Source organism: Anolis carolinensis, unplaced genomic scaffold (genome assembly GCF_035594765.1).
Source record: "Anolis carolinensis isolate JA03-04 unplaced genomic scaffold, rAnoCar3.1.pri scaffold_11, whole genome shotgun sequence".
NCBI classification, from domain to species: Eukaryota; Metazoa; Chordata; class Lepidosauria; order Squamata; family Dactyloidae; genus Anolis; species Anolis carolinensis.
The window spans coordinates 7706473-7724817 of NW_026943822.1; the positions used below are offsets into that span (position 1 = coordinate 7706473).

The 18345-nt window shown below is 40.6% G+C and overlaps 1 protein-coding gene across 1 annotated transcript in view; it reads left to right on the top strand.

The window, feature by feature from the left end:
* The window catches only part of igdcc4 (immunoglobulin superfamily DCC subclass member 4), a 91475-nt gene that overhangs the window by 38378 nt on the left and 34752 nt on the right, over nt 1-18345 (top strand). The window contains exons 6-11 of the mRNA XM_008120841.3: nt 6218-6373; nt 8705-9115; nt 11868-12032; nt 13507-13644; nt 15877-16047; nt 16980-17213. Of these exons, the coding sequence (XP_008119048.2) occupies nt 6218-6373; nt 8705-9115; nt 11868-12032; nt 13507-13644; nt 15877-16047; nt 16980-17213 (1275 nt within the window). The remainder of the gene's footprint in view (nt 1-6217; nt 6374-8704; nt 9116-11867; nt 12033-13506; nt 13645-15876; nt 16048-16979; nt 17214-18345) is intronic.

An 18345-nucleotide genomic window follows, 5' to 3' on the forward strand; every position in this document is an offset into this window, starting at 1 on the left:
TTTTGAAATAGGTACAACATCTTTGGGAGTATATAAGTCTTGATTGTCGCAATTCTCCCTAGTAGCGATAGCCCCAGATTGTTCCAATTGTTTAAATCTCTCCTGATTTCTTTCCACTTTTGTTCATAGTTATATTTCAAAAGTTGGTGATTGTTTGTTGATATGTATATTCCCAAATATTTAATCTTCGTTGTTATTTTTAGGCCTGTTCTTTCCATGAGTCTTCTTTGTCTATCTTCGCAGATATTTTTCGTCATCGCTTGAGTCTTCTCGAGATTTAATCTGAGTCCCGACATGTTTCCATATTCCTCCAATCTTTTTATCCAATTTTTTGTGGTATTTATTGGGTCCTCAATGATGCACATCATGTCATCCGCGAAGGCTCTGCACTTATATTCATGGCCTAGAATTTCTGCTCCCTTTAGACTTTTATCTTCTCTAATGGTGTTTAGTAATATTTCCAGAACCATTATGAAAAGAAGGGGTGAGAGGGGACATCCTTGCCTGGTTCCTTTTTGTATCCTTATATTCTCCGAGACTGTTCCATTTATTAAAATTTTGGCTTCTTGTGTGTCGTAGATTGTCTCTATCGCATTTTGAAGTTCTGTGCCAATTTCTAATCTTCTTAGTACAGCTTTAAGGAAGGTCCAGTCGACGCTGTCAAAAGCCTTTTCAATATCCAGTGATAGAAAAAGCACTTCTTTTTGTTTTGTCACTTCATAGTATTCAATTAAGTTAATGATGGTCCTGACATTGTCGCTTATTCTTCTGTGGGGCAAAAAGCCGGATTGTTCTTCTTTTATCCATGTTTTTAGAAATGATTTCAATCTGCTTGCTAGGATATTTGTAAATAATTTATAATCGACATTTAAGAGAGAGATGGGCTTGTAGTTTTTCATATTTGTTTCTATCGAATTTTCTTTGTGGATCATTGTGATGGTAGCTTGCTGCCATGATTGTGGGATCTTGCGCACTGTCATTACTTCATTCATAACCTTTTTCAAATGAGGTATCAGAATTTCTTCATATGTTTTATAGTATGCGGCCGTCAGTCCATCTGGGCCTGGCGCTTTGTGAGAATCTAATTTGCGAATCGCGATTTTTATTTCTTTGTCTGAAATTTCTTTGTTTAGTTCTCTTTTCTGTTCGTCCGTTGTTTTGATTAAGTTTTGTTGATCCAGGAAATTTGTTATTTTGTCCTCTTCTATGTTTTCTTGTTTGTAAAGTTTATTGTAAAATGTTCTGAATTGATTTAGTATGTCCTCTTCTTTTGTAAAGGTAGCCTCATTAGTTTTTATGATGTTTATGTATGACTTTTCTTTCTTCTTCCTCAATTTCCTTGTCAACCATTTACCTGGTTTATTTGCATTACAGAAATGGTACTGTTTTATGAATTTTAGTTGTTTTGCTCTTTCTTCTTGCTCCCATAATTCTCTCTGTTTTCGTAGGGCTTCTAATCTGCACTTCAGTTCATTATTTTCCGGTTCTCCCTTCCATTGTTGTTCTGTCTTTCTTATTTTCCCTTCTAACTCTCTTTCTTTTGCATTTCTCATCCTTTTCTTCCATGCCGAGTGCTGCATGAAATAGCCCCTCATTACTGCCTTCCCTGCATCCCAAAGCGTTTGTGTGGTGATGTCTGGGGTCGAGTTTAGATCAAAGTACTCCTTCAATAAAATTCTGAATTTTGTAATGTCCTTTTCCTTTTTGAGAAAATTATCCTCTAGTCTCCATCTTTGAGTTTTTTTCTTATGATTTATTGTTAACTCTATTGGGCAGTGGTCTGATAGTGTTCTGGGTAGAATTTTTATTGATTTTACTTTAGATGTTAAAGATCTCGATGTCCATACCATGTCAATTCTAGACCAGCTTTTTTGTCTGGCTGAGTAGAAGGTGTAATCACTTTCATCTTCATGGTGGACTCTCCAGGTGTCCTGGAGGTCAAATTCTTTCTGGATATTTTTCAGCACCTGTGGTAGATTTCCCGAATTACTTTCTTTTTCCCTCTTTTTATTTTGTGTTCTGTCGAACCTTCTATCTGCCACAGCGTTGAAGTCACCTAGTATCATTAATTTATCAAATTCTTGTTTCATTAGATGTTCTGTGAGTTCTCTGGCAAAATTTGATTTTGAGTTGTTTGGTGCGTAAATGCTGCATATCAATAGTTTTGTGTTTTGAATGTCTAGCAAAACCCCTACCATTCTGCCCTCTTTATCTTTAAACGCGAGTTTAGAGGATAGTTCCTCTTTTATATAGATTGCTACCCCTCTCTTTTTTTCTTTCGCGGAAGAATAATATTCCCTTCCAATCTCTGGTTGGTTTAAATATTTCCCATGCTTTAGTGAGATATGTGATTCTTGAATAGCCACCACATCGTAATTTCCTTTTTTAATTTCATTGAATACTTTATTTCTTTTATTTGGTGAGTTTAGCCCATTTACATTATTTGAAAAACATTTAAGTACCCTGTCCATGTTAAGTTTTAGTGGTCGACGCAGTCTTTCTTCTCTGGAATATTTTTGGTTAGTGCTTCTTTTCCTGTTGGTAATTGTTCCAGCTCCATTTCAGGTTCGGAATTTGTCTTTTCCGGAGATTCCGTTCGGGCTCTTTTTTTCTTTTCCGTGTGGCCTATATCCGGATCTTTCCCTTTTTTCCCGTCTTGGATTAGTCTTCTTAGAAATTCGTTTGCTTTTTCTTCTGTGTTAATTGACCATCTTTGCTCTTTGTAGAAGATTGTTAACCCTTCCACTTTTTCCCACCTATATCTGATTTGACCTCTCCTTAGTTCCTTTGTTAAGTTTGCGTATTTTTTCCTTTTTTCTAGCACTGCATAAGGAAGTTCCTTTAGAATCGCTATTTTTCTTTCTTTGTAAATGATTGGTTTCTCGTAACTTCTTCTCAGTATTTCATCTCTTGTAGTCATCTTCACAAATCTTACAATGGTGTCTCTCGGTACATTGAATCTTCTCGCATATCTTGTATTTATTCTGTACATTCTATCTAGGCCATCTTCTGCCTCTTGTTGTGTGCATTCTAATATCTGGGCAATTATTTCTGAAGTTATTTGTCTTATATCTTCGTTTCTTTCTTCTATGATATTCCGGAATCTGAGCTGGAATTCTAATTCCTTTGTTTCCATTCTGTCTTGCCTTTGTTCTAACTGATCGTTCTTGACTTTTATGCTTTCAACCTTTAACTCTGTTTGTTCTAAGTTGCTCTTCCATTCGGTTCTCAGCTCTGCTTTTTCTTGTCTCAACTCTTTGATCTCTTGTTGGATGTTGTGAATTTCCCTTTTCATTGTACCTAACTCTTGTTGCATATCATTCTTAAAATCCAGGAGTTGCTCTTGCGAAATTTTTTGGTACATACTCTGCGTTTCCTGCATCTTCTGGAGTTCTCTCATGATGTCTCTGAGACTTATCTGTTCTGAGAGCGAGGCTCTCCTTAGGAGTTTCCCTTCATTGAGGTCTCTGTCCATCTTTCTATTTGGTCTCCCTAAAATATTATTTATGAGATTTTTCATTCAGAGAGACCTATGATCCCTTGCTTGGTTAGTAAGCTAGGGAATATGAGGTGGGAGAGAAAGTGCAATTAATGATTAAATTTACTATTTACTTTGAGATTTGATATTGGAAAACAGTATTTGAGAGTTGATATTAGTTCGTTTAACAATTCGATGTGCTGGAATATTTTATTCAATTCTCATAGAAATATAACAGAACAAGACAAAACAAAAACCCTTGATCCTATCTTAACTCTTATTTTAATTCTCACTTTACTCTTCAGCTCAGATTCTCTTGTTGCCCAGAGTCTTGTATATTAGAGAGAACTTCCTCTTACCTTTTCCCTTTTCCTTTCTTCCTCCTTGATTTTTGTTTTTATTATTATTTTTATTTATTTGTTTATTATTGTTTTTCCTTTCTTAAATTTCCTCTCTTTCTCTCTCTTTTTTTTTCTTATTTTTCTTCTCCCTCTTCTCTTCTTTCCCTTCTATCCTTCTACTTTCCCCTTTCTTCCCTTTCTTTTACTTCCCCTTTCCTTCTTTTTCTTTCCTTCTTCCTCTTTCCTTCTTCCTCTTCTTCCTCTTTTCCTTCCCTTTCCCTTCTCCCTCTTTCCTTTTATTGTTTTTATTGTTTTGGGTTTGATTTGTAGATTTGTGTTTGTATTTATATATATATATGTGTGTGTGTATATGTGTGTGTGTGTGTATATGCAAATCCTCTCGATTTAACCCGTCTTCTACTTACTGTAGATTTGTTTTCTTCCCTTGTAGTCTTTGTATTATTGTGTATTTATATATTCTGCTTTGCAGATCTTTTATACGTATATGTATATATATTTAGCAAATTGAAGCTGCTTTGATATCTTTTAGCTCCTTTAATGCTCTCTTTTGTTTGTATGGTCTCTTTAACTGTGCCTCTTATATTGGTTTTTTGTTTGTTTATTTAATTCTTTTATTTTGTATTTTATTTTATTTTTGATTTTATTTTTGATTTAATCTTTTTTTTTCCTTTGGGGAGGGTACCCGGTGCTCCCTAGTTCTCTTAGAGACTCTCTCTCTCTCTCTTCCTTCCGTATTGGTGGTCTCGCAGGGCTTGTGACTCTCTCGCGTGACGCTGCGCTACTTGGGAGAGGTCTCTGGCAGGTCTTCCCTCTCTCCTCTCGCGAGAGAAACCTTGGGGAGCCTGGTTCTCGCCGGGTTCCCGGCTCTTTTTCTTTCCAGTCCAGAGAGTGGCCTTGAGTCTGGCCTTGGGGAGTACTCTCTGCTTGTTTTTGTTTTTTGTCTTTTTTTTTTTCTTCCCCCCCACTCTTATCAAGAACGGAGGCGTCTTCAAGGTCAGAAATTTTTCTTTTGTATTAGTGCCGCGCCATTTCCCCCCAGCCTGTCTTCAAGTAATTTTTTCCCCCTGGCAGTGCCTTGTCTTGAGCCTGCTCTTACTAAGAGTCTCCGGGAATCCAAGTTCTCTGATTTCCAGTCCCAACTGTTTGGGTGAGAATAGGGTCCAGGGATAGGTTATTTTCTTTTCAAAAGTTTCTTTCCGAAGAGTTCCCGTAAATTGCAACCGAGGGGAGAAGGGGTGGGTGTTTATCTCTTAGGGGTAAAGGAATAAGGAAGCGAGGATTCTTACCGCTGCCACGGTTCTTCTTTCGGATCCCCCATCCTTCCCTTCTCTCTTCCGTGTACGATCCTGCTATATCTTAAAATGTGTTGAGCGGCTGGAGATGTGGCCTGGATTGGCCAGGTGCACCTTCCTGCGATCCGCCGTACCCTTGTGGCGCCTTGTCCGGACCTTTGTAGGTGCCCCCCCTTGAGGAGGGGGCCCCTTTTAGGCCGTCGGACGGCGCCCGGGTTACGCTGTCTCCCGCTATGTCGGTGCAAGGAGAGGGAGCTTTCTGCTCTACCCGATCGCCTAGAAAGGTTGATCCGCTAGCAGCTCCTAGCAGATCCGACTCTCCGCCATTAGCTCCATGCAGGATGTATTTTCATTCACTGGACCAAATTTGGCACAAATACCCAAACACTGGTGGGGTTGGGGGGATTGATTTTGTCATCTGGGAGTTGTAGTTGCTGGGATTTATAGTTCACCTACAATCAAACAGCTTCTTGAACCACACCAACGATCAAATTGGGCAAATTGGGCTTTTGGTGGGAAGATTCACTGTTTGTTTCCAAAAAGGAAGAGAAGGACAGGCGAAGAGATATTCAGCCCTCTCTGCCAAAGAAATATATTTTCTGGTGGTCTTTGGTGACCCCTCTGACACCCCCTCGTGACCTCCCCAGGGGTTGAGCAACGATGGATTAGAAGATGCAATAGAGATCGCTGAAGTGCTGAAGCGGTTGGGAAGGTTTGGGTGCTTGTCCCTTTGAAGAAAGGTTGTGTTTTCCCAGTTGGCACGGGAAAGCGAACCGGATCTGACTCAGAGCAAATGGTCCCACTTTTGGATCCTTTGGGTGGACTACAACTCCCAGATTGTCCCATTGGATGAGGAGGAGGAGGAGACTTTGGGCATTGCAGTCCATAGAAAAAACTTTTCCAAATTGTGTTACGAGACGATGCCTCTAAAACAGTGGTTCTCAACCTGGGGTCCCCAGATGCTTTTGGCCTACAACTCCCAGAAATCCTAAAAGTTGTAGTCTGCCTCCAAGCTCCGTTTCTACCATGGCAGCGTGTTGCTGCTCACTATTCAGATGTGGCTTTGATGCGCCTTCCCTTTCCAGATGGAGACCCTGTGGCCACCGATGTGATCGTGGTGGGACGCACCAACCTCTTGATCCCTCAGGCCCAGCTTCATCATGCCGGCGTCTATGTCTGCCGGGCCAATAAACCCCAAACCAGGCAGTTTGTGATGGCTGCGGCTGAGCTCACGGTCCTTGGTAAGACATAATAAAACAAAACATTCCCTTGCTTTTCTCTCATCGCTGCCGGGCTCTGTTCAGGTGAACCTCAAGGGTACGACAAAGGTGAAGATCGTGTTTCTATCGAACCAGCACTTCTTTAGCTTGCTTGCAGGGCTCTCTGCCAGACACGTTGTCCAGATCTTATACACACCAATGGCATAGTTATATGGAAGGAGAAGAAGAAGGTGATCGTGATATGAAGCCCTTGAAACTAGGACTAGGAGCAATGGGGTCAAATTACAGGAAAGGAGATTCCATCTGAACGTTATGAAGAACTTCTTGACTGGTGGAAGAATTTCTTGACTGGTGAAGAACTTCTTGACTGGTGGAAGCTCCTTCCTTGGAAACTTTTAAACAGAGGCTGGATGGCCATCTGTCAGGGATACTTTGATTATGCTTTTCCTGCATGGTGGGGGGTTGGATTAGGTGGCCCATGTGGTCTCTTCCAACTCTTATTATTCTGTGATTCTATGAAAAAGGAGAAAAAGAACAGAGGGCTGGGATAATTCCTGGAATTGAAGCGGGTCCGGATTGGCAGGTCACTATTAATTTTGTCCACCTGCAAATATTTAATTTTGTCAGCTTGTGAATACTTTTTAAAGTATAATAATAATAATAATAATAATAATAATAATAATAATAATAATAATATACAAAATTACGATCTGTCAGCTACAAAAGGCCACCCTACTGGGATCTGTGCGCATCATCCAAAAATACATCACACAGTCCTAAACGCTTGGGAAGTGGTCAACTTGTGATTCTGTGATACGAAATCCAGCATATAGATCTCGTTTGCTGTGTCAGTAGTAGTAGCAGTAATAATAATAATAACAATAATAATAACAACAACAACTTTATTATTGTATCCTGCCTCCATCTCCCCGAAGGGACTCGGAGCGGCTCACAAGGGGACATGCCTGATCAACATAGTTTAAAATAGCACAATAAAATTCCTGAAACAATATAAAGCTAACAACGTCAAAACACAGTATAAAATAACCATTGAGCTAATAACCAGTAGCCTGACATAGTAAACATTTACTGGGCTCTGATGGGCGGTGGGGTGGTGCAATTGGTTGCAAGGACAGGGCTGATGGATAAAGTGCAAAAGTCAGATGACAGAATTAGGAGTAGAAGGGCAATATGAAGTAGAATACTATATCTATGGGCAGGGGACAAAAGTAAAGCACAGGGAATAGATCTTGGGTCAAAGCCGGGGCCACAATTATCTGGGGAACCAACTAATCAAAAGCACAGTAGAACAACCACATTTTTAATGTGTTGTCGAAGGCTTTCATGGCCGGGATCACAGGGTTGTTGTATATTTTCCGGGCAGTATGTCCATGTTCTAGAAGTATTCTCTCCTGATGTTTTGCCCACATCTATGGCAGGCATCCTCAGAGGTTGTGAGGTATGGAGAAACTAAGCAAGGAAGGTTTATATAGGTATAGGTAAAGGTTTCTCCTGACGTTAAGTCCAGTCATGTCTGACTCTGGGGTTGGTGTTCATTTCCATTTCTAAGCCGAAGAGCCAGTGTTGTCCGTAGACACCTCCAAGGTCATGTGGCCGGCATGACTGCATGAAGCGCCATTACCTTCCCATCGGAGCGGTACCTATTGCTCTACTCACATTGGCATGTTTTCAAACTGCTAGTTTGGCAGAAGCTGGAGCAACAGCGGGTGCTCACTCCGCTCCTGGGATTTGAACCTGGGACCTTTCGGTCTGCAAGTTCAGCAGCTCAGTGCTTTAACACACTTCGCCACCGAGGCTCCGGAAGATTTATATATATCTGTGTAAAGTCCACATTTTTAGATCTTTATGAAAAGTGGACAGGGTGGGTGCTAACCTAATTTCCCTGGGGAGAGAATTAATATACAGTAGAGTCTCACTTATCCAACACTCGCTTATCCAACGTTCTGAATTATCCAACGCATTTTTGTAGTCAATGTTTTCAATACATCATGATATTTTGGTGCTAAATTTGTAAATACAGTAATTACAACATAGCATTACTGCATATTGAACTACTTTTTCTGTCAAATTTGTTGTATAACATGATGTTTTGGTGCTTAGTTTGTAAAATCATAATCTAATTTGATGTTTAATAGGCTTTTCTTTAATGCCTCCTTATTATCCAACATATTTGCTTATCCAACATTCTGCCGGCCCATTTATGTTGGATAAGTGAGACTCTACTGTATCCATGTTTCCAATTCTGTGTGCATTGGGTGGATTGCAGGCATCCTTTGTTATTCCTAAGAGGGGTTTGTACTGAATTATATTTCTCTCCCCTCCATTATCTAGCTCCTCCGAACATCTCCCAGGCTCCGGAAACCATCTCTAGAACCCGCGCCGGCACTGCCAGATTTGTCTGCAAAGCCGACGGCGAGCCTCCCCCCATCATCTCCTGGATGAAGAACGGGGAGCCGCTTTCATCCAAAGGGCGGGTGAAGATACAGCCCAGCGGCACCTTGGTCATCAACCAGATTGGGCTGGACGATGCTGGCTACTACCAATGTGTGGCCGAGAATCACCTGGGCATGGCGTGCGCCACCGCCCGGCTGGAGGTCATTGTGCGCGAAGGGCTGCCCAGCGCACCCAAGAAGCTCTCGGCCAGTTCGCTCTCCAGCACCAGCGTCCTGGTCTCCTGGGAACGGCCTGAGTTCAACAGCGAGCAGATCATTGGTTTCTCCTTGCATTATCAGAAAGCCTTGGGTGCGTACCTTCCTTTTTCCAAATACAGATAGTCCGCAGACAGCAAAGGAAGCACCACAAGGGACTGTTCACCCTTCCCTATGCTATCCAAAGCTCACATGTACACACACACACACACACATGAGATGGAACATCAGTCCACATGCTGCAGAAGTCAGCACTTCTTGGAACTGCGCACATTCTACAAAAATACCTGTAATATCCCAGGCCTTTGGGAAAAGCCTGATATTTAGAGATGAAGTCCAGACACTTGGACCTAATGCACATCTGTGCTGTGTTGTTATGTATATGTACATGTAAAATAAAATAATAATAATAATAATAATAATAATAATAATAATAATCATCATCGGTGGTGATTGGCACATTGTGTTCCATGCCAAAAGATCTCAGCAGGCATTTGGAAATAATACTTTCAAACTAGGAACAGGAACATTTGTCAAATTTAGTTACATAGTATAATAATAATAATAATAATAATAATAATAATAATAATAATAATAATAATACATTTTATGAATTATTTTATCTTTTTATGAATTATTTTATCATTTATCATTTTATGAACTTCAAAGACTCTGGCAGAAACCAGTGCAGGTGGTCCCGGTGGTGATCGGCACATTGGGTGCCATGCCAAAAGCTCTCAGCCGGCATTTGGAAAAAATAGACATTGACAAAATTATGATCTGCCAACTGCAAAAGGCCACCCTACTGGGATCTGCGCGCATCATCCGAAAATACATCACACAGTCCTAGACACTTGGGAAGTGTTCGACTTGTGATTTTGTGAAACGAAATCCAGCATATCTATCTTGTTTGCTGTGTCATGCAATATAATAATAATAATAATAATAATAATAATAATAATAATAATAATAATAATAATAATGTTGTATTTATTACCTGCCTTTCCTTGTGGCTTGAGGCAGGGTACAACATAAAACAGTGAGATAAAACAAAACACTGTTAAAATACATAGAAATTGTTCTTAGAAAAATGTGCAAAGGCAAGGGTTGATGCCACATCGAATAAACTTGGGTTCCCATTGACATCAGCTGTGATGGAGTGCACCTACATTGTGAGACAGATGTTGCTTTACGCTACTTAAACTGCCGTGATTCGATGCTATTGGATCTTGGGAGTTGTTGTTACAAGGTCTTTCTTGCCCAAGGCTGCATATGGCTCACCAAACTAGAAATCCCAACATTTCCATGGCATTGGGCCATGGCAGTTAAAGTAGCCAGTAGGCATGTGCAAAAAATTCAGAAGTGTCACAAATCGTAAGAAAATTGGAAGTTTTGTAAGTCGGAAGCCATATCCGAAACATTTGTGTGGCGCACACAAAATATTTTAGAATTGAAATTTACCCCATACTTTTTCATTTTAGGTTTGTATATCTTGGAAGGCTCCCAAAGTCACTTTCATATTCAGTGCAAGGAAGTAAAGCCATTAAGCTAAAAAGTCTGCCTGCCTGGAATTAATGGAGTCTCCACATTAGGAGAGGTGAAAAGAGGGAGCAGTGCATTTTGCAAACAGTATAGAACTTTGGGAAATGTAGTTTTGGGAAGGGGAGGAGCCCTATGACAAAGAATTCAAAAGGCTTTGCCTTAAACTACATTTCCCAGTATGCACCAGCATCAGAAAGCCCTAATTAGGAGTGGAGATCAGTTTATAGCTAACCAGAGTTCCAGTACAGTTGGTAATATTTTACACTATGATTTCTGTTCCTGGGTTATAAATGGCAGTTTCTAATTGGTTGTCTCATAAAAACATGGTGAAAGTTCATTACACTGGAATTTAACGAAGTTTCTGCCTCAAAAACAAACTTTCTGGAGTAGAACAACTACTTTCAAAGTAAGGACTACACAATTAAACAGGAAATAACACTTTGAAACTAGGATCTCCTTTATTATTAAAAACATTGTTTATAAAAACTTTGAAAATTCACCAGAAATCTATGGATAAGTGAAATGTTCTGAAATTTGGTGGGCTAAAAGTGGTAATTGGGTTCTACCACTGTAGCAAGTTTCACACCAATAGCTTTAAAAATGAGGGAGATAGGAGCCTCTGAAGTTTCCCCAATTATTGTAATTGAATTATGTGCCTTTACTGTTACGAAATACAGTAGAGTCTCACTTATCCAAGCCTCGCTTATCCAAGCTTCTGGATTATCCAAGCCATTTTTGTAGTCAATGTTTTCAATACATCGTGATATTTTGGTGCTAAATTCATAAATACAGTAATTACAGCATAACATTACTGCATACTTTTTCTGTCAAATTTGTTGTATAACATGATGTTTTGGTGCTTAATTTGTAAAATCATAACCTAATTTTATGTTTAAAAGGCTTTTCCTTAATCCCTCCTTATTATCCAAGATATTCGCTTCTCCAAGCTTCTGCCAGCCCGTTTAGCTTGGGTAAGTGAGACTCTACTGTAGTAACGAAATTTCGTTAGTCTTTTTATAGTAACGAAAATTTCACTAAGTATACTTTAGAAACACTTTAGAAATAAAGCACCAGCACCTCCAGTTTTGTAATGACTTTTGAAGAATTTTTAATGGATCGCACATCCCTAGTAACTAGGAATGTGTTGAAGCCGTGACAAGGTTGCTCCAAGATATGAAAAGCCCCAAATTGGGCGAAAGATGTATTGAGAACATTTCTGTGCTTCTTGCCAAGGAAGCTAAGTTGGAAGAAAGGACAAACCCTTCTCCTTTTTTTTGTCTGACAGCGTTGTGTACCCTCTCTAGGCACCAACAACGTGGAGTACCAGTTTGCCGTGAACAATGACACCACCGAGTTTCAGGTCAGGGACTTGGACCCCGCCAGCAGCTACCTTTTCTACATCGTGGCCTATTCTCAGCTTGGCGCCAGCCGGACCTCAACTCCCATAAATGTACAGACGCTGGAGGACGGTGCGTAGAATATTCAACCTGTGTCTTGTGTTTACAATATTTTAATATTTGGTTTGGTCTATTTTCACATATCTGTTTTCCAGAAATACGTTTTATTTTGTGTATTTGATATGATGTTTAGGATGATTTTAGGGGATTTCTTAAGTCTGATGCCTTTAATCCAGATCTTATTGAAAGATATAAGGAAAAGGGATCCCAGAAAGGGGGGTTTCTTAAGTCTGATGCCTTTAATCCAGCTCTTATTGAAAGATATAAGAAAAAAGGATCCCAGAAAGGGGGGTTTCTTAAGTCTGATGCCTTTAATCCAGATCTTATTGAAAGATATAAGAAAAAGGGATCCCAGAAAGGGGGGGTTTCTTATACCTGATTGCCTTAAAATGATGGAAAGAGGAGCCTCGTAAGTTCCCCTTTGCCGCCAATGGGCCAGATCTTCTTGGATCTTTTGGTTGCTAGATTGAAAACCAGATTTTTTTCCCCCCTAACTAAATTTGGGAAGCTCCCGAAAAACAGATCTGGGAGTCCACCGAAATCTGGATACCGAAAATAGAATGGGGTTTAACCAGATTGCACACCCCTAATACCCACAAGCTTCTCAGGTGGCAAAGGTTGTGCCCTGCCATGGAGCCCTGTCTTGGAGTGATACCATAAGGGGCTAAAGTAGCCTAAGACTGTATGTGGGACGTGTGCCATGTGCTATTTGAAAGCTATTTTTGATCATTGACCTGTCAACATCAATGACATCTACACTGTAGAATTAATACAGGTTGTCCCTACTTTAACTGTCATGCCTAAAGCTACAGAATCAAGAACGTTGATTTTGTAAGGCTTTTCACCCTTGCAAACTACAAATCTTAGAAATCCATTGCCTTGAGCCAGGGTATTCCAAGTGGTGTCAAACTGCATTAATTCTACAGTTTAGATCAGTAGTTCCCAACCTTTTTTTGACCAAGGACCACTTTTTTGATCAAGGACCAAGGACCACTTGGCCAGGGACCACTCTCTAACATAAGTACCAAAAGGGTTACCAATCAGGTTTTGGTCAATTTTAGATCCAGTTTGGTTATTTGGGGTGCCGATTCAGAAAATTGCATTGGATAGACCACATCAGCTCTACTTTCTGATACAGAACATATGCCATCCAGTAGTCGCCATCTGCTCGCCCACAGAAAACCATATTTAATAGTCTAGAGCTGATGTAGTTTATCCAATGCAATTTTCTGAATCAGCACCCCAAATAACCCCAGGAACCCACTTTTCCCTGCATGTCTTGTGGACCTTATTTTAGGTCTTGTGGCCCACCAGTGGGTTGCGGCCCACGGGTTGGGAACCACTGGTTTAGATGCACCTGAGCTCAGTACCCTCTGCTGCAGGGATGGTCTATTGCATTTTTAAATGTCGGTTGAATACTTGGTGTCTTGTTTGTGTCTTGGATGAAGATGATGTAGACTCACTGGTTTTGTGGCTTGCCTCCCAGTTCCCAGTGCAGCCCCCCAGTTGACACTTTCGAGTGTGACGCCAACAGATATCAAGGTGATGTGGCTGCCACTTCCGCCGGAACTGAGCAACGGGAGGATCACCAAATACAAAATCGACTATGCCCCGGTTAAGGATGGTGAGGAGGAGACAATATATGGGGCTCCAATGGAATACTTTATAGCGCCAGTTTGGGACCTGCCAAAGGAAGAGATCCTGCAGCTTAAAAAATTATATTTAATGTCGGAATTCAAAAGACAGTTGAAGACCCAACTCTTCCGGCTGAAGGCCAGCCCAGTCAACTTTCAATCATGAGTTTTATTTATTTATTTATTTATTTATTTATTTATTACAATATTTATATCCTGCCCTTCTCACCCAATAGGGCACTCAGGGCGGCTTACAATAAAACATATATATAAATTGTACAGTATTTATTTATTATTTATTTATTACATCATTTCTACCCCGCCCTTCTCACCCATCAAGGGACTCAGGGCGGCTTACAACATACATCACAAACACAGTTTACATCAAATTAAAAGTCATCCAAGATTAAAAATTACAATAAAGATTAAAATATAAATTAAAAACAGCATAATTATACATCTAAATATACATTTCAGGCGCATTTTTCATGTTCAGGTCTGTCAATGAGTCATATATTCATATTGCAATTCTGCAGTACATTGCAAATTAATTAAAAAGTTATTAAATTACATCAGACATTTATAAAAAACACTTATAAAATACAAATGGGCGTGTTCTGGTTTAAAAGACTGAGTCTGTCAATTGAGTTCCAGCGTGCATGATGTAATTAGTGCTGCTAATTGTTATTCAAAAGTTTTGATTGACATTCTGTTGCTGTTATATGCCAATTTTGTGTCTGTGTTTGGTGTATGTTTTTTTTTTACATTTTTGTGTAAATTTATTGTATATATTTTATGTTCATACATTTTTGACTTGGTTGTGCCCTGTTTTGAGCTAACAGGAAGAGTGGGTAATTCATAAAGTGTATTATTATTATTATTATTATCATAATAGATTTATTTGTACATAACAACACAGCACATGTGCACCTTAGGTCCAAATGTCTGGGATTTATCTCTGAATATCAGGCTCTTCCCAAGGACCTAGGATATTGGAGGTATTTTTCCAGAAAGTGTGCAGTTCTGAGAAGTGCTGCCTTCTGCATTGATGTTCTCTCCAAATTAAGGCTTTTTCGGTGCTTTTGAGGTTTCTCGGAATGCCTCCAAGCATATCATCATCATCATCATCATCATCATCATCATCATCATTGCATGACACAGCAAACAAGATAGATATGCTGGATTTTGTTTCACAAAATCACAAGTCGAACACTTCCCAAGTGTCTAGGACTGTGTGATTTATTTTCAGATGATGTGTGCAGATCCCAGTCGGGTGGCCTTTTGCAGTTGGCAGATTGTAATTTGGTCAATGTCTATTGTTTCCAAATGCTGGCTGAGATCTTTTGGCACGGCACCCAATGTGCCGATCACCACTGGGACCACCTGCACTGGTTTCTGCCAGAGTCTTTGAAGTTCATAAAATGATAAATGATAAAATAATTCATAAAATGTATTGTTGTTGTTGTTATTATTATTATTATTCTATTTATTTATTTACAGCATGTATATTTCGCCCTTCTCACCCCGAAAGGGACTCAGGGCGGATCACATTACACATATAGGCAAACATTCAATGCCTTTTAACATAGAACAAAGACAGACAAACATAGGCTCTGAGCGGGCCTCGAACTTATGACCTCCTGGTCAGAGTGATTCATTGCAGCTGGTTGCAGCTGGCTTGCTCTCCCGCCTGCGCCACAGCAAATTTAGTTACTATGTAACTAAATTTGACAAATGTTCCTGTTCCTGGTTTGAAAGTATTATTTCCTGTTTCATTGTGTGATCCTTACTTTGAAAGTAGTTGTTCTTCTCCAGAAACTTTATTTTTGTGGCACAAACTGTGTTGAATTGGTTGAGACACGATGATGAGATGTTCATGGCAAAACTGGAGCAAAATATGCAGCAAGATGTCCCTCTTGCAGACACAAAATTTTGGTAGTTTCATAAACTTTACCCAAGTTGGGTTGTTGTGAGTCTTTCGGGCTATATGGCCATGTTCCAGAAAGACTCACAGCAACCCAGTGATTCCTGCCATGAAAGTCTTTGTCAATACGTTTACCCATGTTTTTATGCTAGAACCAATCAGGAAATGACATTTATAACGCAGGAACAAAAATCATATTACATAGTGGTATTACATGGAAGATGCCCTTGGGGTCTCTTCCAACCCTAGGATTTCTATGGTTTTCTCAAAGGAGCTGTCCTTTGTCTTTGTGATACAGATCTGATTTCTTCCACGGAGGTCGGGGCGAATGAGACACAGCTCACACTCCATGCCCTGCACCCCAATAAGGTCTACAAAGTCCGGATTGCGGCAAGCAGCAGCGTGGGTTATGGGGCGCCTTCGGAGTGGACGCAGCATCGTACCCGAGACAGAGACAACCAAACCCACGGTAGGGCTGCTTCTTGTTTCTATACTGATCTATGTCAAAGTGAATAAGGGTGTGCAAATTTTTTATTAGTCAACATAAGTCGTATCAAATTGGTTAAATTCGTACTTACAACGTGATATCCAACACATGGTTGTGGCCTGCGCCAAAAACGTAAGAATTGAAACTCATCCAATACTTTTTTGTTTGTATTTTGTAAACTTTGGAAGCCTCCCAAAGTCAGTGCAAGCAAGCAAAGCAAAGCCAAAAAGGCTGCCTTTCCTCTTTAAATCAATGGCCTCTCACTATGAGGAGAGGGAAGCAGCAGGGAAAGAGCAGAGTTTGCTGGGAAAGAGACAGAGAAGGCACAACATTCTGGTAAATGTAGTTTGGGAAGGTGAGGAGCCCTATGGCAGAGAATTCAGCAGGCCCTGCCCTAAACTACATTTCCCAGAATTCTCAGCATCCAGCCAGAGTTCCAATGAATGATTGGATCTGCAAAGAGAAGGACTGGTTGAGTAAATCAATCTCTGTGGTGGGCTGGGAAGAAATCCCTCAAAGGAAGTTAATATGAGATATATAATATGAGATAGCTTGTGTCATTGTGTCATTAGATTGTGTGATTATTAGCCGCTTTGGTCCTTATGGGGAGAAAGGCAGGATATAAATAAAGATAATAATAATAATAATAATAATAATAATAATAATAATAATAATAATAATAATGATATAAAATCCAGCATATCTATCTTGTTTGCTGTGTCATAAAATAATAATAATAATAATAATAATAATAATAATAATAATAATAATAATAATACCACTCACTGAATATTTCAGGTGCTAACATACAAAAAAAGCAATAAAATCATGCTTGTTGAAGTTTCTTTGTGTTCCTTAGGCTTACATCGCTTAAGCAATTTAATCTCAGCAGGATATTTTTCCCATTTCCCTAGTTCCATTTGCCCCAACTGAGTTAAAAGTCAGAGCCAGAGTGCAATCCCTCTTGGTCAGTTGGCAACCTCCGGCCAACCATGCCCAGATTTCAGGCTACAAGCTTTACTACCGGGAAGTGGCTGCGGAGGAGAAAAGCGAGGAGAGCCCTTCGGAAGGCACCGGGGACGGCCTTTGGGACGTGGGGCCCATCAAGCTGAAGAAGAAGGTCAAGCAATATGAGCTGATAAACTTAGGTACGTTCAGTCAGTCCTGTTCTTAAGCCATGCAATGGGGGGGGGGGGGCAGGGTTGTGTGTCACGGTTAAGTTGTTACTGCTGACTCTGGGCACATCTACTAAATTGTAGAATGAATAAAGCCTGATACCACTTTAACTTTCCTGGCTCCCGAGAGTGGTAGTTTTACAAGCTCTTTATCTTTCTTTGCCAAAGAGTGCCAGTGAGAAGGTCCTCCATTGTGCACGTGGCAGGGCTCAGACTTCATTGAAGTCTATGGTTTGCTCTTCTCCACACTCGCATGTCATGGACTCCACTTTGTGGCCCCATTTCTTACGGTTGGCTGTGCATCTCGTGGTGCCAGAGCGCAGTCTGTTCAGCGTCTTCCAAGTCTCCCCGTAGAATCATAGAATAGCAGAGTTGGAAGAGACCTCATGGGCCATCCAGTCCAACCCCCTGCCAAGAAGCAGGAAATCGCATTCAAAGCACCCCCGACAGATGGCCATCCAGCCTCTGCTTAAAAGCCTCCAAAGAAGGAGCCTCCACCACAGCCCAGGGGAGAGAGTTCCACTGCCGAACAGCCCTTCTCACAGTGAGGAAGTTCTTCCTGATGTTCAGGTGGAATCTCCTTTCCTGTAGTTTGAAGCCATTGTTCCGTGTCCTAGTCTGCAGGGCAGCAGAAAACAAGCTTGCTCCCTCCTCCCTATGACTTCCCTTCACGTATTTGTACATGGCTATCATGTCTCCTCTCAGCCTTCTCTTCTGCAGGCTAAATATGCCCAGTTCTTTAAGCTGCTCCTCATGGGGCTTGTTCTCCAGACCCTTGATCATTTTAGTTGCCCTCCTCTGGACGCTTTCCAGCTTGTCAACATCTCCCTTCAACTGTGGTGCCCAGAATGGGACACAGTGTGTTTCCAGGTGTGGTCTGACCAAGGCAGAATAGAATAGAGGGGAGCAGGACTTCCCTGGATCTAGATGCGATTCCCCTATTGATGCAGGACAGAATCCCGTTGGCTTTTGTAGCTGCTGCATCACATTGTTGGCTCATGTTTAACTTGTTGTCCACGAGGACTCCAAGGTCTTTTTCACACGTACTGCTGTCGAGCCAGGCATCGTCCCCCATTCTGTATCTTTGACTTCCATTTTTTCTTCT